This window comes from Lynx rufus, unplaced genomic scaffold (assembly GCF_022079265.1).
Source record: "Lynx rufus isolate CCGP_SWC_20201006 ecotype Redwood Valley unplaced genomic scaffold, mLynRuf1.p SCAF_3, whole genome shotgun sequence".
In the NCBI taxonomy this organism is placed as follows: Eukaryota; Metazoa; Chordata; class Mammalia; order Carnivora; family Felidae; genus Lynx; species Lynx rufus.
The window spans coordinates 82,873,457-82,900,516 of record NW_025814845.1 but is presented as its reverse complement, the minus strand read 5'-3'; the positions used below and the strand labels follow the sequence as shown (position 1 = coordinate 82,900,516).

The 27,060-nt window shown below is 45.2% G+C and overlaps 1 protein-coding gene across 2 annotated transcripts in view; it reads right to left on the bottom strand.

Moving 5' to 3' along the window:
• Positions 1–11,841: 11,841 nt before the first annotated feature.
• NFKB1 (nuclear factor kappa B subunit 1) overlaps positions 11,842–27,060 on the bottom strand; it is a 120,482-nt gene continuing 105,263 nt past the window's right edge. For both annotated transcript variants that reach the window (XM_047091882.1, XM_047091883.1), the window contains exons 17-24: positions 24,122–24,323; positions 23,502–23,671; positions 23,063–23,165; positions 20,401–20,525; positions 18,949–19,015; positions 18,457–18,629; positions 17,544–17,712; positions 11,842–14,086 (exon numbers count right to left, since the gene is read on the bottom strand). In XM_047091882.1, coding sequence (XP_046947838.1) covers positions 13,929–14,086; positions 17,544–17,712; positions 18,457–18,629; positions 18,949–19,015; positions 20,401–20,525; positions 23,063–23,165; positions 23,502–23,671; positions 24,122–24,323 — 1,167 coding nt within the window. In that variant the 3' untranslated portion in view covers positions 11,842–13,928. The remainder of the gene's footprint in view (positions 14,087–17,543; positions 17,713–18,456; positions 18,630–18,948; positions 19,016–20,400; positions 20,526–23,062; positions 23,166–23,501; positions 23,672–24,121; positions 24,324–27,060) is intronic.

Here is a 27,060-nt window from a genome sequence, read left to right as displayed (position 1 = left end):
TAAAATGAAGACTAATTAGATAATAGATTGGTTTTAAGATGTGAGAAGATTTAGGCCACAGTTCAGTGACTAAGAAGAAAATAAATGCAGACAACCTGGCCTCTCCTTCAATATCTAGGAGTCTCCTCATTTTATGTGTTATTTCAATATATATATATATAAAAGTCTTATGAAGGCCTGGGATTTGGGGATGCAACTCAGAAGCTTCTTACTTGATAAATATATAATTTTCTTGTCACTGTTGAAATTCTGTTTTATCAAACAGTTGCTGAAGGACAGGGACACTCTTCCGTATCAAACTAAAGAATTTTCTGGGCCGGGTGCTCTGTGAGGTAGGCTTTGAAATGCATGAGCCATAATTTACATCACAATTCTGCCCTTACTCACTCAATCAAGTTACTTAACTTCTGTGTTCAGTGTTCTTGTGGTGAGATGGGAATAATTACATTCACCCTGTACCTTTGTTTTGAATAAGTTTTAAATTTAGTTGGAGGGCGAGGCCCAGTGCTGGCAAGTAATGAGGGCTCTGTAAATGGAAGCACCATCCTGGGATGTGAGAGAAGGCAGGGTTTCCAACCACACTGACATGGGTTGCAAACCCCAGGTTCTGAGGCCTAATGGTTGTATAACCTGGGGTTACCACTTGACCTGCTCTTTAGCTCATCTGTAAAATGCAGATAATCTCTAACCTTCAAAGGTAGTTCTGTGGACTAAACAACAGGAGCAAAATAAATGCTGAATAAATGGTGGTTGCGCTTTACTTTTTTTTAACATCGTGATCATTTTTACCCAATTAATACATGAGGCAAGAGTAAAACTGAAGCAAATAAAGGCAGATGTCTTCCAGATGTATTTTTAAGAGGGGAAACAGACATCAGAACAGAATGACTTTGTAAAGGAAGAAAAAATTAATGAACAGACATAAATATAAGCTGACAACAACTGTTGAAAGGAGAGAAATATGCTACATACACATCATTTCTGTAGGAGACCGGTAACATTGGAAACATTCGTCCACACTCATGTGTGGCCCTGTGGTTAGTCATTTCTGCCATCTTAATAGATTTTATTTTGCCACATTTACTGGATTAGAGTCTGATGTGCTCACTCTTGGCTTTGGGTTTGAGAAGACTTTTCTGTTAGTAGTTCTGCAAACATTAATAGAATGGAAGGATCCGGTCCTTCTGCTGCACTGGATGCAAAGCACATTCCGGAGAGTGTGAGATGAAGAGAGGTCGGTTCACAAGATTCCATCTTCTCGTCTGAGAACGAAGAGGACAATAAAAATGGTAATTTTCTCATTCACATTCACTGTAACTCTTCTTTATTTTTTTTCTTACTTGACTTTTCATTGTGAGGGGTTTTCAAACCATGGGAAGTCACTTGGAAAATAAATAGGAAGATTGTTTTCTCTGTTGGAATGAAAGTGAACTGGAGCGCAGGAGAAATAAAGCTGTGTTTCCCACGCATTCCCAAAGTGACAGAGACCTAGACAGAAAGAGTAGTCTCTTGGGCTCTCAGAGATGAAACTTACTCCCCAACTTGGAAAAATTGTGGGAGAAAAACAAGTAGATATTATTTGTGCATGAAATCCAAAGCATTTCAAAATATGCCCAGAGTCTGCTTTGACGGTGAATGTAATCTTATCAGTTCAATAAGCACATAAAATCTAAAGGGCTGTGCAGAAAACGTATTTAATAATATTCTCAAGTGAATGAGGGAATTCTTGTTTTCTAATTGACTTATCAGAGGGCATGAACCTGTGTGATACTGTACAAACCCCTAAAAGTCACGGACAGATCCGGTATTAAGACACATCTGTGTTCTGACTCTAAGGACTATTTGACTTAAGAATGTATTCTTTCATTTAGCAAGCATTTATCGAGGAGCACTCTGAGCATCGGGCACTGTCCTTGTCCCTGGGGGGATTGCAATGAAAAAATGCAGACCAGTTTCTGCCCTCCTGGGCTGTCCATTGTACAGGTGTCCTGGAAAACCAACCTCTGTGCTTCAGGGCCCAAATATAACGCAAACACAGAGTTTGGGATAAAGAGGAACAATAGCCAGGCAAAGGGGGTTGCAGCAGGCTCTGGCCTTCAAAACCTGCAAGCCCCTCCACCCCCAGGAAAGGGCTGGGGGGTTTTATAGGGAAATACAGCACCCAGCCAGTTTCGACAGGAATTCTGTATGCTGCCAGCCTCCTTAGTCCAGTTAGTCGTTTTCAGGGTGGTATCAGGTTCCTAAAGCAAAAGGCTAAGAGGGAGGAGGGGAGCTTTGCAGACGAGAAGAAAAAGGTTACTTTATTTTTTTATTATTTTTTCAGTGTATTAGGATTTATTTATTTATTTATTATTTAAATCAAAGTTAGTTAACATATAGTAGGGGCACCTGGGTGACTCAGTGGCTTGAGCATCCGACTTCAGCTCAGGTCATGATCTCACGGTTGGTGAGTTCGAGCCCTGCATCAGGCTCTGTACTGGCAGCTCAGAGCCTGGGTCCTGCTTGGGATTCTGTGTGTGTCTCTCTCCACCCCTCCTCCTCTCACGCTCTGTCTCTCTGTGTCTCAAAAATGAATAAACATTAAAATAAATTTTCAAAAGAGTTAACATATAGCGTAATTGTGATCTCAGGAGTGAAATTTAGTGATTCATCACTTACATAAAATCAAGCTCTGCTGAAGCATTAGTGCAGCCATTTTGATTTTTGTTCAGCTTCATGCTTTTAAGTGGTTTCAGGGGGAGACAGACAATAAGCAAGTAGACAAGGCTATTTCAGCTGATGACAAGTCCTATAAGGTTACTGTGACAGTGATGGGAAAGCAATGTTAGATAAGACCATCTTGCTCAACACTTTAGGAAAAATTTTTTGAAAGTTTATGATAAACAAATGAAAAAAAAGTTTTTCAACTGAGAAAAGAGTCTTAAAAGACCTTACTGTAGGGATGCCTGGGTGGCTATGTTGGTTAAGCATCCGACTTTTGATTTAGGCTCAGGTGATGATCTCATGGTTCATGGGTTCGAGGCCCGCGTCAGGTTCTGTACTGGCAGCGAGGAGCCTGCTTGGGATTCTCTCTCTCTCTTTCTCTCAGTCCCTCCCTCCCTCCCTCTCTCTGTCTCTCAAAATAAATAAATAAACTTAAAAAAATAAATAAAAAGAGAAGCCAGAAATTAAAAAAAAAAAAAAAAACCACAAAAACTTTCACTGTAAATACCTGAGGAAGAAAAAGGACAATACCAGGTAGTTGGCTAGGCTGGGCTCTGAGCTTGTGATTGTTAAGCTGAGGCTGAGCTAACCTGCCAGGATGTCTTTGAGCCCTTGAATATGGGCCAAATAGTGAATGGGTTTTGCAGAAATAGGGGTATTGCATCACTGTGTCAGGTTTTATCACTCTCTCTCCTTATATCTGTAGACATGGGTTACTGAATCCTGCCATGAAAGAAAAGTTTGCAACAATAATGCAGCTTAATCCCTTCCATCAGATCTCAGCCTTTACACAGGATTTATTGAGCAACAACTTGTGGCACATTATGCTATGAGCATAATACAATGTACAGACCTGTACAAAGGGTGACAGTAACACCTAAGTGACCCCAAATTCCTGGGAAATAGGATGTCGGGATCATGGAAATTTCTGGTTAGGAACTAGTAAATCATTCCTGGTTCATCATCCATGTGAAAACAATACTCTTGTTCTTATTCTGTTATTGTTACTTATTATGGCTTTTGTAAAATTTACTGGATCTTGGGAGCCAATTCACATTTCTAATAGGTGGGGCAGACATTATTGGTGGGCCCCCCTACAGCTGTTGTCCCCTCTTCTCTGCTAATAGAGGTGACTTTGTGTCCTGTCTCAGAGACTGAATTGCAATTGGTTATACTAATTGGATTCTCCTTTGCCAGTGATTGGTCTAAGGTGAGGCACGTGGCCCAATTCTGGCGAATGAAACACAAGGTGGCATTTAATGTAGGGTTTGCCGAGACAGCAGAGTGGGGGGAGGGGTAGGTTTTCCTGCCAGACAAGAAACAGACCTGAGGACCTGAGGAGGGACTCTACTGTTGGGTGAGGTTGAGAAGCTGCTGTGTGAGGACCTGATACTTGGAGCTGCTGCAGCCTTTTTGTGAGCTTGAGGAAACATTATTGACATGGTGGGGCGGTGGAGGGAGTGTCAGAGATGTTGAACTATTGAGTGAACCCTGTAATCTAACTCCGGTCTTTTTACGAAAAATAAGGCCCTATTTTTCTTAATCCAGTTGTAGTCAGGTATTCTGATTTTATAACCCAAAGCATGTGACTTGATATAGCCGTTAAGGGTATGGGCTTTGAAATCAGACATAACTTATGTTTGAGTTCCAGAACCCCCACTAATAGGCTGTTCGATATTGTATTTAAGTTACTGAGTTTTTCTGTGCCTTAGTTTCTTTATCTTTAAAACTGGAGTAATACGATGATAATAATAATACTAATAATAGTGAAGGCTTAATTAGATGATGCATACATACGGATAGCACACAATAACTATTCAACATATGTTAGCTATCACGATTATCCTTTCCTCTGTGTTAAATCATCAAAGGAAGACTAAGCACTGGGTGATGGTTGGGTACCAGCCAGGGGAGCTGCTGAGAGTGAGTGGCTGCAGCAGTGGGACCTGGAAGGGGGAGTGGTGAGCACCTTGATTCCTTCCCAGAGCCTTAAGCTCATCACCCTACTTGGTCATTCTGAAGTTACAACCGTAGAAAGTGAGGGTGAGGTCACACAGGTCATATTTGGCCAGCAGATGATTTTGTTGGCACAAAGAGTGGTTTTAAAAGTTGAATTACTTGGGGCACCTGGGTGGTTCAGTCCATTAAGTGTCCAGTTCTTTAAATTTTTTTTTAACATTTATTTATTTCTGAGAGAGTCAGAGACAGAGTGCAAGCTGGGGAGAGGTAGAGAGAGAGGGAGACACAGAATCTGCAACAGGCTCCAGGCTCTGAGCTGGAAGCAAAGGGCCTGACTCGTACTCACCAACTGCGAGATCATGACCTGAGCTGAAGTCAGATGCTCAACAGGCTGAGCCACCCAGGTGCCCCAAGTGTTCAACTCTTGATTTTGGCTCATGTCTTGATCTAGCGGTTTGTGAGATGGAGCCCCATGTCGGACTCTGCACTGACAGCATACAGCCTGCTTGGGATTCTCTCTCTCTCTCTGCCCCTCTCCTTCTCTCTCTCAAAATAAATTGATAAACTTAAAAAAAAAATTTTTTTTAAGTTGAATTATTTGTTACCATTTAAAAAAGGGACATTCTGGGATGCCTGGGTGACTCGGTCAGTTAAGTGTCTGACTCTTGATTTGGGCTCAAGTCATGATCTCATGGTTTGTGAGCTCGAGTACCACATCTGGCTCTGCGCTGGCAGTGTGGAGCCTGCTTGGAGTTCTTGTCTTCCTCTCTCTCTGCCCCTTCCTTGCTCACCATCTCTCTCTCACACACACAAAATAAATAAATACATAAGCATTTTTTAAAAGGGAACATTCCATTTAAAATCTAGATCTATCTATCCCTGATCTTGTAATGATATAAGAAAAGAAAACCACTATTTGCTTAATCCACTCACAGTCAGTTATTTTTATTTTGTAATTAGAAGCATTCAAACACATACAGACCATGAGCCTGGAGGTCAGACATAACTGGGCCTTGGAGAGGGTGGTGTGGGCACCTGGGTTTTCTCCCAGTTGAGGGACTCCTGGTCATCAATTCCCTGTACTTGGATGTCTCTAGTAGGGAAGTCTGTGGAGGCCCGACTTATCCTCCACAGTGGGGGTGAAGGAAGAACCCTGCTCATTTATCATGGGAAGCCAGCCCAAGGTGGGTGAGGGACATGCTTCCCTATCCATATTTTTGGTGCTTGAACAAAAAGATTTTCAGCTCATCAAACTTGCAAATACAACGAACTAGATTTGGCCTTTTAAGGATCCAGATTGTGTGTGTGCGCGCGTGTGTGTGCGTGTGTGTACGAGTATGTACGCAAATGAGGCCCGCATGCAGTGCAGTGGCTATGGGCGCATGCTCTGATATTGAACTTCCGATATGCAAATTTGGCTCCAACACGGACTGAACTTGGACAAATCACTTAAGCTCCACACCTCTGTTTCCTTATCTTTTAAGATGGGCTTAATAGTAATAACTAGCTCATAAGACTGTGAGGATTGAAGACGGTGCAGCAGGTACAGTGCCTAGCAGGGGCGAGCAGGAAATGCCCTAACTGGAATGATCAGGCCTACGGGAGCTTACACTGTTCTTGTCCAAAGAAAAAAAACAATTTAACTCTTCTCTACTAAGGAAAAATAATCACCAGGCTTCTGTGACCTGAATTGAAGGAAAAGCATTCAGGCAGAAAGCCCAAGAAGTTTCTAATTCCCTCTTCTTGTAGGCCTCTTTCCATTTTTATTGAAGCAAAAAAAGTCGAGTAGCAAGAGGCATGCCAGCTGTTGCATGATTGTGCAAAATTCTGCTTCTTCCAGCAGAGGCCTCCTGTGCACAGGAAATGAGGCTGGCAGGGTGGTGGAGGGGGGACGGCGGAGGGGACAGACGTGGGCCACCACACTGGTTTCCAGGAGGCTTCCCCTGAATAAGGCAGGAAGGAGGGGCTGGGGAAGAGTTTGCAGGGCCTCCTAATGCCGGATGCCAGTGCCGCCCAAATGTGCAAGTCTTTCTTCAAGGAAAGAAAGAAAGTGAAGGGAGGGGGTTGGGGGAGGGAGAAAGCAGAGGGGAGAAAGAGAAAGAAAGAGGCAGAAAGGGAGAGAGTGAGAAAGAGATAGGGAAAGAGGAAGGAGAAAGGGCGAGAGAAACAGGAAGAGGCAGAGAGAGAAGGGACGGAGGGAGGAAAAAAAGGAAAGATGGAAGGGGAGGGAGGGTGGAGGGATTATGATTTTTAATCCTAATTTGATTACTGTGGGTGGATGAGAACTTGGCACAAAGCCTCCAGAAGAGGTGACGGATGAGGGAGAAGTCAGACGAGCGTTTACAAGGCGCCGTAAGGGTGGGAGCAGTGGCGAGGGACGGAAACCCGAGTTCAGGCGTCATCTGAAGAAAGGCAGGAACCTGGTGAGGCAGAGGGAGTGCGGGCATGTGGGTGACACGAGGCCCACGCATTCTTTCTTGAAACTTTAAATCTGGGTTGCTTTGCCTTTCAGATCTAAAATGGTCCCTGGCTCCTGTAAGTGTGCATATGTTGATGTCACTCAAGAGGCGCTCTGGGGGTAAGAAGTCAGGGCCAAAGGGCGGCTTTGCCCTTTCCAGATCAAAACTGGGGAGAAGGCCGCTAAGGACCACTGGCTTCCAGGAGCGCGGGAACATTTCCGGGGCGGCCCTGCCCCCTGCTGGAGAGGTTCCGTCCCCGTGTCCCCATGGCGGTGATCTCAGGCGTGGCGGGAGGGGTGCAGGCCGGGGACTTTCGGAAGCAGCGGCGGTGGAGCTTGACGGGGCTGGGACTTCTGGTCCTGGGGCGGGATTCCATGTTAACACGTGGGCCTCGGGAGAGTTTGGAGGCCCCGCCTGGCGTGAATTGTTGGCAGAAGAGGAGGGGGAAGCACTGGCAGAACCGGGCAGTGTGTGGAGGACCCCGAAGCAAAGGCGGTGAGAGGGAACGGAAGGCCAGGGGGTAGGAGACCGGCCTGAGCGCGTGGCCCCTCCTGGGGGGCTGCTCGCAGGGACCAGTGCGGACGCCGGGTGCTGTCACGTGTGCTGCCGATGGGACGCCGCTTTCCCGCTGCTCTGCCAGCCCTCAGTACCTGCTCTTGGCAGCTTCGCCTTCCCTCTCGTAGCCCTGTCTGTGTGACCTTCCCTTTCGGAGCAGCCACGCGTTCTGTGATGGGCTGCAGAGCCAGGCCGAGGAGTGCCATGTGAGCACTGAAGGCCGAGTCCAGACCTCGCTGCTTCCACTAGACCAGGAACCTCCAGGTACCTCGGGGGCTTTGTCATGTTGCAAAAAAATGGGCAGGAATCAAAACCCCTCCCTGTTTACTTCTCAGATTGCTATGAGAATAAATATTTGAAAATATTTTGTAAATGAAAGTTTTCAGCTTTTGTATTTTGATTTTGTTTTCAAAACTACAAAAGGAAATTTATTTCAACAGCAAAAGAGAACATTTACATTCGAACACAATGATGAAAGGATGTCCCGCGAAAGGAAAAAAAAAGCCCGTAACATGAAGTTTTTTATTTGAATTTCTGAAACAAAATAACTTGGGGATTCTTGCCTTAGGAAAGGAAAGGGGGAACAGCACAACAGTTCTTGCCAGAGCATAGTCCTTGCAGCTTGGTTGTCTAGTATCGGGCATCAATTCATGACCTACCCTGATCCTCATACACTCCCATCATGGGCCTGGAGGGTTCATCTCACTGTCTTCAGCACCAGCCTGCTTCCTGAAGGAACCTCAGGGGAAGGAACCTCAGGGGAAGAGGTTTCCAGAATTCTGTTTTATTTGTTATTCTTGTGGCCTGGAGAGAATATTATTTCACTTAGAACTCCCTCCTGTTCCTTTTCCATTCATCACAGAAATGGGAATCAAGGCCCTGACCGTTCTCTGAAGATCACAAGGAGGATAAACTTGCTTGCCCTTCTCCTTTGGGCAGGATCCCAAGGGCCACGGCCCCTTGATGCCCCTTAATCTTGGCATCAACAAGCCCAAAGTCTCTTGTGTGGCACTGAAGGAACTACAGACCACAGAGGGTGGAGAGCAGGCTTCTCCTCGAGTCAGTGCAAGAGCATTAAGACTTGGCTGTACCTTTACCCCATCCTACCAGGTCTGATACCCTTGCTCCTCTGTGAGGATTTCCTGAAGAGAAATTTACAGTGCATCTTTCATTCTTAATCCTGGGAAATGGTTTTGTTTGGTGATGGCCATTGACCATGGCTGCAGGGGGACTTTCAGAGTGAGTGAGTGTTTGCATATACATTGGAATTAGAAAGAACTTCCAGGTTCAGCCTCCTCCATCAGTTAGGTAAAGAACTTTGATCTGTGCCACACACGGGATCAGTTCACCCAAATCAACCCACTCCTAATAATGGGAACAAAAGTTGATCACCCTATAGCTTCCCTGCTCTTAGCGTTGCCATGAGACTGGTGTATTCAAAACTCCCATTTGTGCCACCTGGGTGACTCAGTCAGTTAAGCTTTTGACTCTTGATTTCGGCTCAGGTCGTGATCTCATGGTTTGTGAGTTTGAGCCCCACATTGGGCTCTGAACTGGCAGTACAGAGCCTGCTCAGGAATCTCTGTCTCCCTCTCCCTCTGCCCCTCCTCTGCTAACAAAAAAATCTCTCTCTCTCAAAAATAAATAAATAAACATTAAAAAGAAAAAAAAAAAACCACCAAACTAAAAAACCCTCCAAAATTCCATTCAAAACTCCCACACGTATTTCGCCATGCTCTTTTCCCCTTCCAGCTATCTGGGACTGTCACTCCCCAGCAAGACCCTGGGAGCCATGGGCTGGAGGAAGAGTGACTGTCAGCCAGGATCCTTTCATGACAAAGTAGAAGAGAGACACCCTACCTACCCCCGTCCCTGCTGCAAGTGTGGCTATTAAACTGCCTTACTGGAACTGGGAGATCTTGCTGTTAAATATTTTATGTGTGCCTTAGTTTACTCATCTGTAAAACAAGAACAAAATTTTTTACTTCACAAGGTTTTTAAACAAGTAATATGAGCGCTAATGAATGATGGCCACCCATTGTAGTGCCTGGCACGTAACAGATGCTCACAAAATCCTTGTTGAATACGTATCTTCATTCCTGGAGGATTGTTGTGATATTTCAATGAAATCGTCATTTTGGAAACAGAGAGATCAAGATGGAAAAGCTAGTTGATGGAAATGAAAAAATGATATTTCAGCCCTTTCCTCCCTCTGTTTTAAGAAGCTTGGACAATCTGAGGAACTAGTCATTTGTCCAGGGGAATGGAGTAGCCTATTGTAGGTATCATGGAATCCGTAATACAGGAGGATGACATCTGTTTAATTTCAAGCCCCTTTTTAGTGTCTTCCCCAACCAAAGGACAAGAATTTATAGTCTCTGGGATTGGTGTTTAAATGAAGCAGCAGGCTAGGGGCACCTGGGTGGCTCAGTCGGTTGAGCGTCCAACTTTGGCTCAGGTCATGATCTCACAGCTCGTGAGTTCGAGCCCCGCGTTGGGCTCTGTGCTGACAGCTCAGAGCCTGGAGCCTGCTTCGGATTCTGTGTCTCCCTCTCTCTCTGACCCTTCCCCACTTGTACTCTGTCTCTCTCTCAAATAAATAAACATTAAAAAAAATGAAGCAGCAGGTTTATGTTTTTTTAAACATAAAAAAATGACAGTGAGGATCATAAACAGGATAAAAAATTCCTTGTACAGATTTGTATGGATTTTTTTCTTTCTCTTTGAAATATAACATCTTTCCTTCAGAGGACTTAGACATCGTTAAAGAGTAACCTCGGGGATCAGACAGACCTAGATTCGAATCCTGGGTAAATTAGTTAATATTCAGATTATGTGTTCCCTCGCTGTAAAATTGGGGTTAGGTATGTACCTCATAGAGATGTCCCGTTGCCAAAGGGATTGCACATAAATTTGCCTGGCTCCTTCCTTCCCTTTGTCTTGCGAAGGTGCATCTTGCTAAGACCCTCGGCTGGTTTGTGAGGCCACACTCAGTGGTGACCAGGAATATCCACATCATATAAAGTTACTGCAGAAGACTCAGGGGGGTCGTGAGACTGCCCAGCCTGCAAAAGTCTAGGTTATGCCTGCAGAGTAAAGATCACAAAGTTCTGAGAAAGCTATTTTTAAATGGCTTCCTGCTGAGAGACCAGCTTTCTGGAAAGGTTTATTTCCGGCCCATTGTAGCTTTCCACCTGATCTCCTACAATCCTTCTGGTATTTATCCCCATCTGCTGGTACAATATGAGAGACACTCCTTCCTCAGAGGCAGTCGGCTGTTGATAGCCTTTTTGCTCAAGCACCACGCAGGGGCTCAGGCCAGCACTGAGATCTGGGAGGAGAAAGAGGAAGTTTCTGGAACAGAAGAGAAACAGGGCTTCTTATTAAAGAAGGGGAATGTTATTTTTAGTCTCGGCATGAGTTGCTTTTAGTTGTTCCTCTGGGGAGTCAGCTTCTCTTTAAAGTGACTCTCTGGTATGGGAGCTGTCAGGTTAGAGACCTGGAGAATGTAACACTCCACACAGAGAACTTAAAATATCCACCGTTATTTTACTCATGAACCTGCTATTTGCTCAGGGCTCCGCTGAACAGCTTGTCTCTACTTGAGCAGCACGGGCTAAGGCAGCTTGAAGGTTAGACGGGTGTGACGAATGGCTGGTGACTGGAATCGTCTCGAGGCTTCCTTCCCTGATGCATCTGCTGGTTGGTGCTGGCACTGGCTGTGAGCTCAAGTGAAAGCCATTGGCTGAACACCTACATGTGGCTTCTCCATGTGGCCACTTGGCTCCCTCAGAGCATGCTGACTGGGTTCCAAGAGGGGGCCTGGGAAGAAGCTGCATTGCATTTTCCTACCTAACCTCGGAAGTCACTTAGCATCACTTCTACCCTTATTGTAGGCCTCCATTGACAGGGAAAGAGTGTAGGCCCCTCCCCTTAGTGGGAGGAGTGTCAGCATCCACAACGTAAGACAGGAGACCTGTGTTGGCCTGTGGAGAATGACTGTCTGCCACAGAGAGGAACGGGTGGAGGAATGGAGGCATGGGCTTGTTGTTGGAAAAGTAAGGAGAGCAAGCTACTTTTTCTTTTACTTTCAAGTACAACTTTCAAACACTGGAAGAATGGATTGGAGCATGTGGAGAAATAACAATGTAAGAGAAAACAGAAGTAGAATTGAAAAAATATATTTTCTTTATTTGGGACACATGGTGACACGAAGAACCCAAACTGGTTTTACACCAGACAACAAAGTCTTGCTTAGAAAGGCCTCCTCTATTTCAAGATTATTCATCCATGATTTCTAGTATTTCTGTGGTTTAATTTTTGATATATTTGGAAATCATTTTGATGAAAGGAGGGAACTCAGAGTTCAGATTGACTTCTTCCAAGTGATTAACCAGTTGGAACATACACTTACTGATTAACCATCTTTTCCTTACTGATTTGAAATTTATCACATCCTAACTTCCTATTTTGGGGTCTACTTCTGGACTCCATTATTTTAATCTACTTTCATATCCTACCCTCAGATAATTCTCCAACCTGTGAGCTCTGGAACTAGACAGATCTAAATTCAGAAGCAGCTTAGCCACTGCCTACTTGAATTCTTGGGCCTCAATTTGCTTCTGTGTAAGTTGGGGATAATTGTATATATCTGACTGGGTCATTTTCAAGATTGCACGACTTCATGTGTTGTGCAAAAGCGGAGACCATTAGCTCCCAGCCCCGTGCAGGTTGGGCTCTCTGGAAGCCGGTTCTGAGATGGAGCTTCATGAGTGGGATGTTTATTTGGGGGTTCCCTAAGATCGACGCCTGTGGCTGGGCAGGGGAGGAGGCAGTAACTGGGCAGGGGGAATACCTGTGTTGTGATGCGGACCCAAGCACCAGCCCAGCCAGCGAGAAGGAGCTCGAGCACAGACAGCCCTTAAATATTGTCCTGGGCTGACCAGCATTTGTACACCGCATCAATCAGTGTTACTTGGGGCCATCAGCGAAACGAGTGTGACCTGGGTGAGGTGGCTCTCTGAGGCTGAAGCAACCCCCAAAGGAACTGACAGGTGGAAGCCTTTTGCTAAGTGTGTTTCCAGCGGCCGGGTGGACGTGTCCTTTGGTAAAGAGGCTTTCTTGGTTGCCTGTCACAGAGTTCACCACAGCCCCTCATTCAAATGCTTTTCATTTCTCCTCTCATTTCCAAGTCTCTGAGTGATGAACAGTTCAGCAGAGATTCACGCTGGAAGGCTGCCTGTCCCGAGCCCTCTGGTAGGCGGCTGAAGTACTTTATGCATCACAGAGGCACTGGGAACGCACCGAGGTGTGAGGAGGAATGATTTTGCACGAGGTGGAGTAAGGTGAGGCGATACAGCCTAAATGAAACGAGCCAAGGAAGGATTCGACAAACCCAGAGCTTTCATCTCACCTTAAAACACTTCTCTTTTGATCATTTATTTTTGTTCATTTCTGGGTCAAAAACTTGACTCTGAAGGGGAATGTGAATGTGATAACCAGGCTGTGGAACAATCCCGTGATTACAGGGAATCATCTCAGAAAAGTATTTCTGGAGATCAAACAAGATGAGGTCATCAATTTGCTTTTCTTTTTATTATAAAAGTAAAATAAAAAATAGCATTTATAAATCCAACATTTTTTCCTTTAAAGTATTTGATCTAAAAAACATATTTACAATAGCAAAATGCAGAAAAGGGGGAAAATACCATTTTCAGCACTGATTGTAACCATGTTTAAATATTGACATGTACAGGTTCTTTTTTTCAAATCACATAGATAACCACATTAGAAAAAGCAGTAAGCCTTTTTTATTATACACCGTGTGACTCTCATTTAAAAATATTCCTTTTCTTAATCCTTAATCTGAGTGCACGGCTGTGCTGTGGACGGCCAGAAATAACACCAGGTGGACACTGGGACACCTTTTAATGACAGTGGGAGCGCAGCAAGGGGACAGCAGCAGTGACCATGGAAAGCAGCCGGTAAAGCTCAATAAGCTAATTCGCCCACAAGGAGGCGCCAGCCCGGCTCGCCGTGACCGCTGGAGCAGCTGGAAGTGGACCGGACTAACATTCATGTGAGAACCAAGAAAGGAAGCCACCTTCAAAAGGCCTTGAATTAAATTCCGAGTGATTCAGGCAGGCTGGTTTTCCTCTGAGCACCTCTGGATGCCCTTCGCCTCCTTCTTTTGGACAGTGCGGTGGAATTTCAGAGCTTTGGTTTTACACGGTGCGGGGCGCTACCAGCAGGCTAGATTTTGCCTTCTATAGGTCCTTCCCGCCCGTACTCACGGGGCACTTTGTTAAGAGTCAGCAAGGAGCCGCCGCTGGTCAGAGACTCTGTAAAGCTGAGTTTGCGGAAGGAGGTCTCCACGCCGCTGTCACAGATGCTGTCGTCCCGGACCTCGTCTGGGGGAAGAAGCACAGATTCACTGGGGTGCGGCTGGGCAAAGGCAGAGCCTTAGCTCTCGTACACCTTCCATTCTGGCCGGCCTCGGGGTCTGGATCTACAAGGCTCGTGGGCTGCTTCTGCCTATCGGGTTCCCCAAGTCACCGCGCCTCCCCGCCCGCGCTGCCTGCTTGTCGCTACTGTGCACGGTGAGGGGAGGAGGGAGAACCTTGAGAATATAAAAACTGTGAAGACATCAAAATTAGTCAAATGCTTTCACATCTCTTTTTTACCATCATGTTTATCAGAATCCTTTCTGAGTTCTCCTAACTCACAGTGTACTTTTTTTTTTTCTTAGAAATCAGGTGTATTTTTCCAACCACCATATTACCTATTTTATAGCTGGGAAAATTGCTGAACCCTGGCAAAATAAATGGGTGACAGAAGCAGGAGGTAGAGATGAGACATCTCTCCGGGGCCTCACGTGCTAGTGAACGCTGTTTGTTGCGTCCAAAACATTCTGGTAGCAAAGAAAATAAGGTGATTATGATGAAAATGAGTCTGTACTGAACAATAGGTCAAATCCTCCTTGTTGAGAAGTGTCTTTAGAGATCTGAACAGTGTTGAGTTATTCCCCATAGAGAGGAAGTGATCAAAGAAACACAAGTCTAATATACACAAATCAAAATGATACCTTCTTGTATATTCAATTCCAATATTAAAATATTAAGACCTTAATGGCATTGACACAGCTATTGTGTTCTAATTGACTTGTTGAGTTATCCAATGAGCCAGTCTTTACTGGGTTTCTTTTAAAATTTTAAAAAATGTTTATTTATTTTTGAGAGACAGAGAGACAGAGCATGAGTGGGGGAGAAGCAGAAAGAGAGGGAGACAGAGAATCCAAAGCAGTCTCCAGGCTCTGAGCTGTCAGCACAGAGCCCAACGCAGGGCTCAAACCTGTGAACTGCGAGATCATGACCTGAGCCGAAGTCGGACGCTTAACTGACTGAGCCACCAGGCACCCCTCTTTATTGGATTTCTATTATGTGCCAGTTAGTACAAGGTATTTTCAAAATAACTACAAGTCAGAAATCAAATAAAATTTCAAAAATATAAGTATTTTCTGGGTGCTGGGTGGCTCGGTCGGTAAGCATCTGACTTTGGCTCAGGTCATGATCTCACCGTTTGTGAGTTTGAGTCCCACAGCAGGTGAGATCAAACCCCGCTTAGGATGAGCATGAGCCCCACTCAGGGTGAGACCTCTCTCTCTCTGTCTGCCCCTCGTGGGATTCTCTCTCCCTCTCTCCCTCCTCCATTCTCCCTCATTCACTGTGCCCTGTCTCTCAAAAAGTAAAATAAATGAAATAAAATAAAATAAAATAAAATAAAATAAAAAAGATATAAATATTTTCCTGTTTCTTTGTGTAAAAGGAGCACCAGGTCAGGATATAGGAGATGTGGATTGTTTTCCTGGTGGTCACATTATTCCTTTCTAAAGTGCATAACATCTGTCCTTACTCTCCTAGGAAGGGCCCTGATAAGTGACACTTGTGCTGAAACTGAAAGGCAAGAAGGAACCATCAGGTGAGGATCTTTGTAGGGAAGGGAAAGAGAAGGTTCAGGTCTTAAGACTGGCTCAGACCTGTGAGCAGAACAGTTGCGGGTGGGGGGCCCCAGGTGGTGGGGCAGGAGGAAGGGCATATGAAAGCATTTACAAGAGAGAATGGACAAAGGGACACTGCCTTTATTTATTTATTTAAATATATTTATTTATTTTTGAGAGACAGAGCGCGAGCTGGGGAGGGGCAGAGAGAGGGAGATAGAGAATCTGAATGAGGCTCCAGGCTCTGAGCTGTCAGAGCCCGATGTGGGGCTTGAACCCATGAGCTGTGAGATTATGACCTGGGCAGAAGTCGGCTGCTTAACTAACTGAGCCACCCAGGTTCCCCAGGGGCACTGCCTTTATTACTTACTGCTCTATCTTCAAAGCCTTATACTGGGCTAGGCACTCAGGATGCACTCAGTAAAGATTTGGTGAATGGATGAATGAACTGGAAGGTATAAAACGGGAGTGACATAAAAGCAACTAATTTTTTTTTTTTTCCTTTTTTTAAAAAACTGTTTATTTTGCGAGAGAGGGAATGGGAGCGAGAGAGTGGGGAAGGGACAGAGAGAAAGAGAGAGAGAGAGAGTGGGAGTGAATCCTAAGCACAGAGACTGATGCAGGGCTTGATGACCTGAGCAGAGATCAAGAGTTGGACACTCAACCACCTGAACCACCCAGGTGCCTCTCGCCTTTTTTTAATAGCACTAATTTTTAAAAAGAATCTCACTATCTGTTGTGTTGAGAGTGGACTGAAGGGAGGGGGACAGCCTGGAAGCAGGGAGACCGATGAAAAGCTGCTAGAGGAAGTGGGGCAAAAAATGAGGGCAGGTGGACAAGGGTGGTTGTCTCAGAGCAAGGACTGGGCTGTGTGTGAGGTGGTTTCTAGCACCAAGTGTCCGTGGGCAAAGTCTCAGATTTTTGTCTAAACCTGGAGGATGGCAGTGCTTCTGCCTGACATGGCCAACTGTTCATCTTTCAAAGATGAGCAAATTCTAGTTGCTGCTATGTTCTCAGTGGCGTGTGAGCCGAGGACACTGGATGAGTCAGGAGAGGGAAGGGGGGTGGGGGTCCAGACAGAAAGTGCGGAGTGGTTGCTGAGAGAGGGCAAGGACCCATTTACAGGGAAACAAAGGATTATTGGGCTGTGCTGGGAGTCTGTTATGTTATGTGTTTCAGATGAGTGACGGAGGGGTGGGTAAGGATCAGTGCTGTGGGTTGGGAGGAGGCGAAGAGAGAAGGTGAAGCCATTGCAGGGGTGGAGGCGAGGAGCTAGGGTGCTGTGGTGGGAACTGGGGCCAGTCCTGGCTCTATAAGCCTTGCTCTGTATGTTTCTCTCTCTCTTTTTTAAAGTTGTGTTTTTTGTTTTTTGTTTTTTTTTGAGAGAGATAGAGCAGGGGAGGGGCAGAGAGAGAGAGAGAGAGAGAGAGAATCCTAAGCAGACTTTGCACTGCCAGCGCACAGCCCGACATGGGGCTCGATCCCACAAACTGTGAGATGATGACCTGAGCTGAAATCAAGAGTCAGACACTTAACCAACTGAGCCACCCAGGTGCCCTCTCTCTTTTTTAATTTTAAGAAGTGAGAGAAACACTATTTGCGTTAACCAGCCACATCATGTTGTTTTTAATATTTATTAGGAACTGAAGTGACTCACAGATTAATGTGACTGTTCCTGGGGACAGCCCCCCACCTGACCGGTAGCAGCAGGAGAGGGGCAGAGGGCAGAACCTGTGAGCTGCAGGGGGGAAGACAGACACACTGGACCATGTACTCAGGGAACGATGGCAGGGAGGACAGCCATATCCCAAGACACTGAAGACACAGTCTGGGGAGCAGAGATGATCTCAGCTGTTCTGTTGTTTCCTTACCTACTGGTGACCTTGTGGAGGCAGGTGAGAGGGGCAGTGAGAGGGTCTTCCCTGGGCTGGGGGCTGCAGTTCCCGGGGTGCAGAAGGCGGCCTGGATCACTTCGATCGCTTCGGTATAGCCCATCTGTCTCAGGGCCTCCACCAGCTCTTTAATTGTCCCCCCAGAGACCTGTGAGGAAGACAGGAAGAGTGTGTCCCGGTGCCAGGAGCAAGTGGGCAGGCTGTCAGCATGACACGCACCACCCCCCTTAACCCCCGAGAGAGCCTGGCGGCACTGGAGGGGTCAGAGGGAAGAGCAGAGAAGGAGACACACGGTCCTCGAGTGGAGTTTCCTGTTTCAGCTCAGAGACCACTCAGGAAATCACAGAGAAGTGGCTTCCAGTAAGCACAGGGGACAGAGAGGGAGAGAAGTGCTGAGGCAGTGAAACTCTACCTGAAGCGAAGGTCACGCCGTATCCCTGTTTGGGCTGAAGCTCTGAAAACCACCGAGAAACAAGAGCTAACAAGGAAATCTTCAGTAGAAAATAATTTCACCTCACAGAACGCTTCCCCTCACAGAAAGCTGACTCCATGTCCTGCCACAGGATGAAGGCATGTTCTTGGGGCCAGGAAGATAACGCACATGAATCACAGTCTGTCAGGTTTGTTCGGCGGGGGGAGGGTCAAAGTTCCCTCTAAGTAGGATTTTTGCAGGAAATGGCAAGGTATTTGAAAATAGGGAACACCTGAAGGTATCTGAAAGCTGTCTTCTTACAAAAGCGGGTTTCCACCCTGGCCTGGGTCACCCTCCCAGGATATGAGCCATGAGTGACTGACTTTCCTCCTCAGAGTTAAGGGAGGGGGGAGGGAATCAGGCCCAAGTCAGCGATGTTAACAGAGGAGGGTCCAATAAAAATGTGAGGTGATGTGTTACCTCGTAGTTGTCCATAAGAGTTTTAGAAGGAGCGGGACTCAGCCGGAAGGCATTATTTAGTATCCCCAGGCCTAACTTCTGTGCCAGGGTAGCCCAGTTTTTGTCTGGATCAGGGATTTCTAGCAACTTGTAGAGCTGCAACTTGGCATCTTCAGTCAGCTGTTTCATGTCTCCTGAAGGAATGAAGAAGAAACACGGCTGTCCTAAGCGACCAGAGTCACTCTGGAGGGACTGACCATGGCCACACGGCTGCCCTCTAATGCCCAGTGGGAGCAGTGAAGCTCCTCTCCTCGCAGTTGGCAGAAGCCCTGCCGAGTAGCAGCACTATATGCGTTTTGGTAGATTATGGCTGGATATTCCCCCTTGCATACGTCCAGGATCTTCTGATTCTGAAACAAGCCACTGTGCCTTTCACAGTCCAGCCTGGATAATGCTGGCTCTCCCTCACCCCTTTAAATGACAGTGTGGAGAGGACACTGGTTAAGCGCTCACCTTGTGCGAGTAAATCATCGGATGTAAACTCTGGCTCATATGGTTTCCCATTTAATATATCGAACACCTGTTGGGAAGAAAATCATGGAAAACCATTACACATTAAAGGTGCCAGGAGGGGAATCAGTTTCTTTATGATCAAGGACTGCGTCCTCCTTAGGAGGGCCTAGTACCCCAAAGGTGGAGGAATGGGAAGGAGTCAACACCTTGACCCATGAAGTCATGACAATGTTCTTTGGGGAAAGAAAAGTCCTGGGGGCTCTGGGGCCAGGAGGCTGTGCTCTACAGGGGCCTCTGAGGTGGGTACGAAGACCCAAGCCAACCTTGCAGAGAGCCAGGGCCACAGTCCTTCTGAGGGACGGACACCATCCAGGCCACCAAATCAGCCATGTGTTGGGATGTGATGTCTCCCTGGGAGCCAGGGTGAGGGCTGAGCTTACTCAGAGCTGTGAAGCTGTGCCTCTTTGCTGCCCCCCCCCCTCGTAAAAGCCTTATGAGAATGAGTTTAGTAAACTTGCTCAAACAGGTATAGTAATGTTCACAAGACCTGAATGTTCTCTTTCCAGCACCATCTACATTTTAAATTGAGGGGACACAAAGGTCTCAGGTTAAAAGGAAAAATAAATTCCATAGCTACGGAGACCCTTCTGTGTTCTCTGCAGTCACTTTGGGCGTGCTGACTTAGGTAAGGACGACATGGGGTCACTGAAGTGGGTTATCTTTCTGTGTTCTGTGGTGAGGCTTCTGGGAAAGCCAGGTGCTCAGCATAAAAGGGGAACCGTGTGGTCTCTGCCAGGGTCAGTCAACTCAACACCATGGGCCGCGAAGAGGCCAAGAAGCAGTTTTTGGATGTGGAGCAGCGCTTGCCCCTAAGAAAGTCGATTTTGTTGTGTTGGAGATCAACACAGGTTGGAGGGCCAGCCTCCCTCTGGCTCTTCTTCCTGGGCCGTAAAGACCTACCAACTGTTTGCACCTTCAGATTTCAGGTCACTAGAGTTTGGAGGAAGAGTTGAAGTCTATTTACTATGTTTATATTTATTAAAGTCCTCAGAAGACTCCCTGTGTTCTTTTTATGTAAAGGAGTCACTTACCATAGTTCTAAGACAACTGGAACATCTATCCTAGCTTCAGAAATGCAGCTGGGAACAATTCTGGTGTGAGCTCAGAACGGGAAACTCTTACGTGAGTTGTGTGTTTTCTCCTGCAGAACCCTCTCTCACAACTGAACCCTGATCTGATTAGGCATATGCTTTTACACTCATAACTCTCCTGACCTAGATCTTTCATGGATAGGCTTTTCAAGATAAATATGTCTCTTGACAAGCAAACTTTCTTAAAAATAAAAGGCATGTGCTTTGGGGAATAAAGACCCAGGAAGACCATCTGTTCTTATATTCCTGAATCATTAGCTCCCTCTGGAGCTGCCATCAAATAGCCTGGAGCCACACTCACCTGCCAGTTGGTGGCCATATCTAGAGGTGTGGTTCCAGGCACGACTCCTTCATCCTCTCCATCTTTTTCCCAAGAGTCATCCAGGTCATAGAGAGGCTCAAAGTTCTCCACGAGGGGATCTGCGCCTGTGAAGTCAAGTTACACAGCATTAGGCAAACCCAGATCTTGTTGACTCTGAACTGCTTGCAGAGCTCAGGTTTCCAAAGGCAAAACACAATAGCTCCTAGAGGCAATTACACCTGGATAATTTTTATTTTTCCATTTTATTTTTAAAATATATTTTGGGGGAGGGCGGCAGAGAGAGAGAGAGAGAGAGAGAGAGAGAGAGAGAGAGAGACAGAGACAGAATCCAAAGCAGGGTCCAGGCTCCGAGCTGTCAGCACAGAGCCTGACATGGGGCTCAAACTCACGAGCCACGAGATCATGACCTGAGCTGAAGTTGGACACTTAACCAACTGCGCCACCCAGGCGCCTCCACCTGGATAATTTTTAATACATAAAACATGTTTCTACAGAAATATTCAGAGAGCTTCTTTTAAATTCTAATTTATTTTGACTGTAAATATGTCTGATGATACCCTATATAGCCACGGACATTTTCAACAACAAAAGACATGGAGTACCCTGACCCTCACATTTAAGTCTCTAGGACGGTTTTCAACCGAAAGATGCACCTTTCGTCTGAGGGGTAATGGCAGCAGTTTACAGGGACTGGGGTGCGCCCTCAGCATTAAGGTCCTAATTTTCTGTTTAGGTTTGTGCCCACCACTGCACACTCTTCACTCCATTCTCCCACTTGCTCAATAGAACAAAGAAACTTGCTGTATAGGGACAACATGCTCAGTTTTCTTCCTGGGTACAGCACTGCCAGGGTCCCGATCCTTAAACAAACAGACACCACAAAAAAACCTTCTCTTAGGAGGTACAGTTATTGAAAATTTTAGGGCTGCTCTTGGAAAAATCCAGTCTGCTTCTTAACGTGTAGCAAGAAAACACCAAAAGTCACTTAGAGATTAGAGCTAGAGTTACTTCTTAAAGGCTTAGAGACTGTTTTTATGGGACTGTTTAGTCTGATGTCTAACAAAACGGTAGTAAGTTCAGAACACCCTTCTGGGAAGAACTTGTTTTTATCTTGCTGGGAGAACGTTAGTTTTGTGCCAACTTCAATAATAGGAGAGGGCCTAATGAAAGTCAGAGTAGGATCTTCATGCTGTTTCTTAGTTCTTCCTCCCAGGCCTGGCCTGATCTTGAAGGCAGGGAATGCCACGTGACCATGGAAACAGTGGAGGAACTAAGAGGAACAATGTATGGGCTGGAGAAGGCTGGAGGAGCTGAACTATATCTGTCCTCCTTAAGTGACCTTCTTCAGGACTTTGAGCTCAGGACTAGGATTTGCATCTGAGTTCCTTCATTTATATAGTGGAGAAACCGCTACTTGCTACTCCTTTCATGGGATACTGAGAATTCAAGGGAAAGCATTTTTGAAAGGCTTATAGCTTCTTGTCTGAAGCCATTTCTTAGTTATAATCAGTGACTACCCAAACTATGCATACATAACTGCAATCAGAGTGTCTTGTTCAAGAGAAAGTTCAACTTGACAAAGGCTAAGAAGAGGCTATTGTTTCTTTGGATACGATTTTGTTTACTAGAAAAATGTGGGGCTCTCAAATAAAAAGTTTGTACATCTTCCTGGACTCAATTTTGAAAGAAGGTACTTACTTCGCTCTGTTTTCTTAAATTTATGAAACATTTACTTCCCAAAAAGGTTTTAATAATCTCTAAAGTAAATCAGATATGCCAGAGAAGGTCTGAGATACTAATTCCATTAAACGTTTGTTGAGGTCTAAATATACAAGGCAAGAGAGATTCAAGGGTGAGCAGCGATAATTTTCTATACTTCACAGGACTAGAGAAGTGAACGGAGTAACACCTGCAAATCCTTGAGCAAAGTAGGAGAGAGAAACAGAGTAGAGAGAATAGGGTCTGGAGGTTCAGACGACGAAGTGTGATTCACAGGTATGCCACGTACTGGGACCCTGGGACTGGTACCCACAGGTCTCTCCAGTCTGCCTCCTTGGCTGTGAGATGGCAAAAATAATAATGGTACTTACCTCAAAAAGTTATTGCAGATTAAATGAGACCATGCGTGTGACATGCCTCGTACACAGTAAGGTCAATAAAGGCTAGCCATTTCTAGTGCCTCGCATATGAGGTCGTACTCAATACGCGACCCATTTGTTTTTTCCTATTATTTCAACTTCTAAGAGACCTCTGTTGCCAAAGGAAATTTTAAAATTATGTCATATACCAGTAAACTTTTTTCTGCAGACTTCTGACAATGTCTGAGGCTGGTACTGCTCAGAGTTCTTTAAGGAATCAAATTCAACTTTTAAGAAGATCTCCTGTCGTGGGAGTCAACCTAAACCACGAACACCCAAAACAAACAGATGAAGTAGAGAGTAAAGATTGACATGCCCATCAGGATGAAGTCCAGGATTACTAGTCCAAAGAGCATCATGACGGCAGTTAAAGCGTGATTTGTATTTACTCATGCCTTTCAGCAGCAGCTCTGTGGCTTAAAGAAGATGACATGGCTGCTGAATTGGGGTTGGGTTTGCACTCCTGATAGCGTTTTCCATTACTAACCGCCAGGCCGCCTTACCTGCTGCTTTGAGAAGAGCCGCCAGCCTGGTGGACCCTCTCCCGGCTGCTATGTGCAGGGGTGTGGTTCCATCATATGTGGTACTGTCTACATAGGCATCACCCTAAAATCCAGCCAGCACAGGAAAGAGTTAGTGGAAGGTTCTCTCACGGTTTAGTCCCCACCTTCTCCTGTCAGCATGACCCTTAGGTCATGTTAATAGGTCATATTACTAGCCCAGTTGCTATTTGGGGCAGACTCTGTCACTGAAAACATCTCCAATTAGAGATACTGGGCAGATGGTGTCAGGAATGCCCGAAGCTGCTACTGTGGAGCCTTGAGTAGATAATAAACAGAGGTACTGTAAGGAGAAAACCTGTTACTGACATCATTCCTTGAAAAGATGGTCTCAATTCCCTCTTGGGAATTGAATGCCAAGGCAAATACGTGTGTCCTTTACCTCCAGGAGCAGACAGCCAGCAAGGGAGATGTTGTCACGCTCCACAGCCAGGTGCAGCGCCGAGCGCCCCGACTTCCTCTCCTGGGCATTGACGTCGGCCCCGGCGGCCACCAGCAGCAACAGGCACGCCATGCTGTTGCTCATCACGGCTATGTGAATGGCGGTTAGACCTGCAGCCCAAGCACAGGGACAGTCATGGAGCTGGAAGGCTGCTCACAAGATGGCAAAACTGGACCCTATGGAAGGAATGCTGTCAAGTTTCAGCACGCCTCGTGTCTCTACTCCACACGGCCTTAAAAGGTGCTGGAAGTCTGTTGTTCTGCATGTAAACCCACAGTCTGCTTGTATGTTCTCAGGAGAAACAGAGCAAATAAACAATCTCTGGATAAATGATGCTTTCTATGCTCAGGCCTCTGCTTTTTCCTCCTACTAACTATTCCAAATCATCTTTAAAGAAATTAGCTATGGTGAGCAACAGAAATTCTCACAAGAGATGACGAACTCCAGGTGTCTAAGGAAAGCATTTTGGGGTGCAAATCAAATTACACACACTTATCAAATAGCTACCAATTGTTTAGAGAGCAGAGAAGGTTATACCATAATGTGTGTTTGTCTCTTACCTTCCCCATTAGGGTGGTCGATAAGTAGTGCTGCCTTTTTGTGCTTGAGTAAAACACTGAGAATTTTATCTTGTCCTTCTTTGGCAGCTAGGTGCAAAACAGAGTTACCCAAGCGGTCCAGGAGGCTCAGGTCGGCCCCGGCCTTCAGCAAGTCCTCCACCACAGCCTCCTGCTTGGTGATCACGGCCAAGTGCAAGGGTGTCTGGCAAGTGGAGAAGGGGCAGGAGATACACTGGTCAGTGGCAAGCACCTGAACCCATGGGCTTGGTAGCTGCCACTACAATAGGTGGAGTCATCCCTCGGGGCCATTTCCCATTGCCAGATTAACGCCTCCCTACCGCAAATGTTCCATATCCTGTGCTAATGGAGTGTGTATGCTGGACTGCTATTGAGCCGTGCAATAATTAAGATTATTTTTATATTTAAAATTCTTAACAGCTTTCTTGTTTCTCATTACAGCCCGCTGATTGTTAATATGTGAATTCTCCTAATAATAAGTTTAAATTTATTGAATTTCTAGTAGGAATCTATCTTCAGCTGATAATTCTGTATGTTAACAAATCAAAGCAAGGCTACAAGTTTACTGAAGAAGTTGAAATGAACTACTCAATAGAAACCGATTAACAAAGGTGCCATGATTCTACATTAACATGGAAAATGAGTTTGCTAAGTTAAAAAATATTTTTCCATGGACTGGCTCCATGAGGCAAATCAATAGAACTCTGGCACCTCCATTTTAATAACAGGTGTCAAAGGGTTCTAAATGTCTTTTTTTAAATTAATTAATCTATTTTGAGAAAGCGAGAGCATGACCGGGGGAGGGGCGGAGACAGAGGGGGACAGAGGATCCGAAGCGGGCTGTGCTGACAGCACAGAGCCCGATATGGGGCTCAAACCCACAAACTTCGAGATCATGACCTGAGCTGAAGTCGGACAGATGCTTAACCGACTGAGCCACCCAGGCGCCACACAATTCTAAATGTCTCCACCAGGACAATAGAACTATCTCACTGAGAGGGCTCGGATGAACAAGCAAGTGGAAGTGCCGGCACCTAATAGGTGCATAAACAGCCATCTGACTTAACTCTGCCCACGAAGTAGTGCCTCGGCGAATGCAAATGAGATGTTTTGCAAACTGTGTGTTTTCAAAATGAGCAAGACAAACACAATCAGGAAAGTATCTTTCAAAGAACTGAGGTCACGGACAGAGAACGGCAGTATATTTTTAAACAAATCAGTCTATTTCACAGAAGTCTGTGAAATCCAGTCTGTCTAGTGACAACTTGCCTAAACTTTTCTCCCTCAGTAAGCGATCACTGGCCACAGCAGCGACAGCAGGTGAGCCACAGCACTCTGGCTGCAGGACGACCACAGCACAGGAGATGCTGAAAGACGCTCCCGTGGCCGTGTCTCAGTTACAGTGATGATCTCATACAACACAAACAAGACAGGCTATTCGGCCAAATTACCATTCTCTTTTATGTTTTTCATCTTTTACAGCTTGAAATAGAATGATGTCCTCAAAACTTTAGATACTGTAGCCAAGAGCCTTCTTCTCAAAAAATAAATATGTTAAAAGAAAAAGCCTGCATTTATTAATCTAAAATGCTGTTTGGGGGAGATGAAAAAAGTCTGAAAGAGGATGAGACTGTAAAAAAGATCTGAAATTACAAAATATTATACCATTCAGAAATCAGCAATTATCTCTAGATTTAATACGATTTTTTTCATGTTATACAAATTCTGTTACCATGATAAGCTTTTTTTTTTTAAGTTCTCTCCTACAGTACCACCAATTTTTCAATTTCTTAATTTCTATGAGATTTCAGGATGTAGATCTTTAACCCCAGAATTACAGAATGTAGTGTGGATTGCATGTGAGAGTATACTAAAATGTCTATATATTTCAAGTATATATGTTTATGTAGCCAATATATGGAAAAGTACTTACAAATGTAATAGTTGTATTTGGGAATGGAGTTGGGAGACTTGTATATTGCCAGGGAGGGCAACTTTTGATTTTCTAGTATATTTCCTTATGTACCATTTAAAGAACCATGAACATATATTATATTTATAAAAATTAAAAATATAAAAGAAAAAAAACCCCACATGCACAAAACCCCCCACTAATGTTACATGGGAATGTATGCAAACAAAACAATCCATATCAAACACATTAGAGTGGTTGTCTATGGTCAGGGGGAGAAGAAGAGGAAGGGTTCAAAGGCAACAGATTTCAGAAATGTTTTCAGAAGAATCCTAACTCTATACACTTGGATTATTTTGAGTGTATCTCTAGAGAGTGGGTGGGGAGAGCGATCTGATCATGACAGATGGTCACAGAAATGTACTAAGATTAGTGAATGGTATTTTGGGAGGTTGTCTAAGACAATTGCCAAATAATCCAAATTACTTAGAGAACTCTATAATTTTTCCATCAAGAACAGTTAACAGAGAAACTTTACAAAGATAAATGCAGCCAACTTTTAGCCTTTTCTAGTTCTCAGAGCAAAGTTGCGATTGGTATATGTTTGAGCCATACAAGGCATACCAGGGGATCCAGAATCCTTGCCCATAAATGAGAGCAGTGGTAAGTTGGGGGAAAAATGGACTTATGGTCTCCTGAGAGTCCCTGTATCAGAAGGCGTGGAAGTGTCAAGGGTGGTGGTTTTGAGATTTTTGTGTGTGTAGCCTACTGGAGAGAGTCTCCATATATGTAACCAAATGATACAGTAAGGAGGTTAGCACATAATAAATCACAACTACTAATCCTGCTGTGTGGTGTCCTTTGCAGAGCCTATTTATAAACAGAAAAACAAGTAATTCCTTGAATCTGACCTACAGGCAGTGACGTTAAGCAGTCTTTGAGAGGAGGACCGAGAAGTGACAGTGTCCCGTTCCCAGTTTTATTTGTAAACTTGTGATGGTTGGGAGGA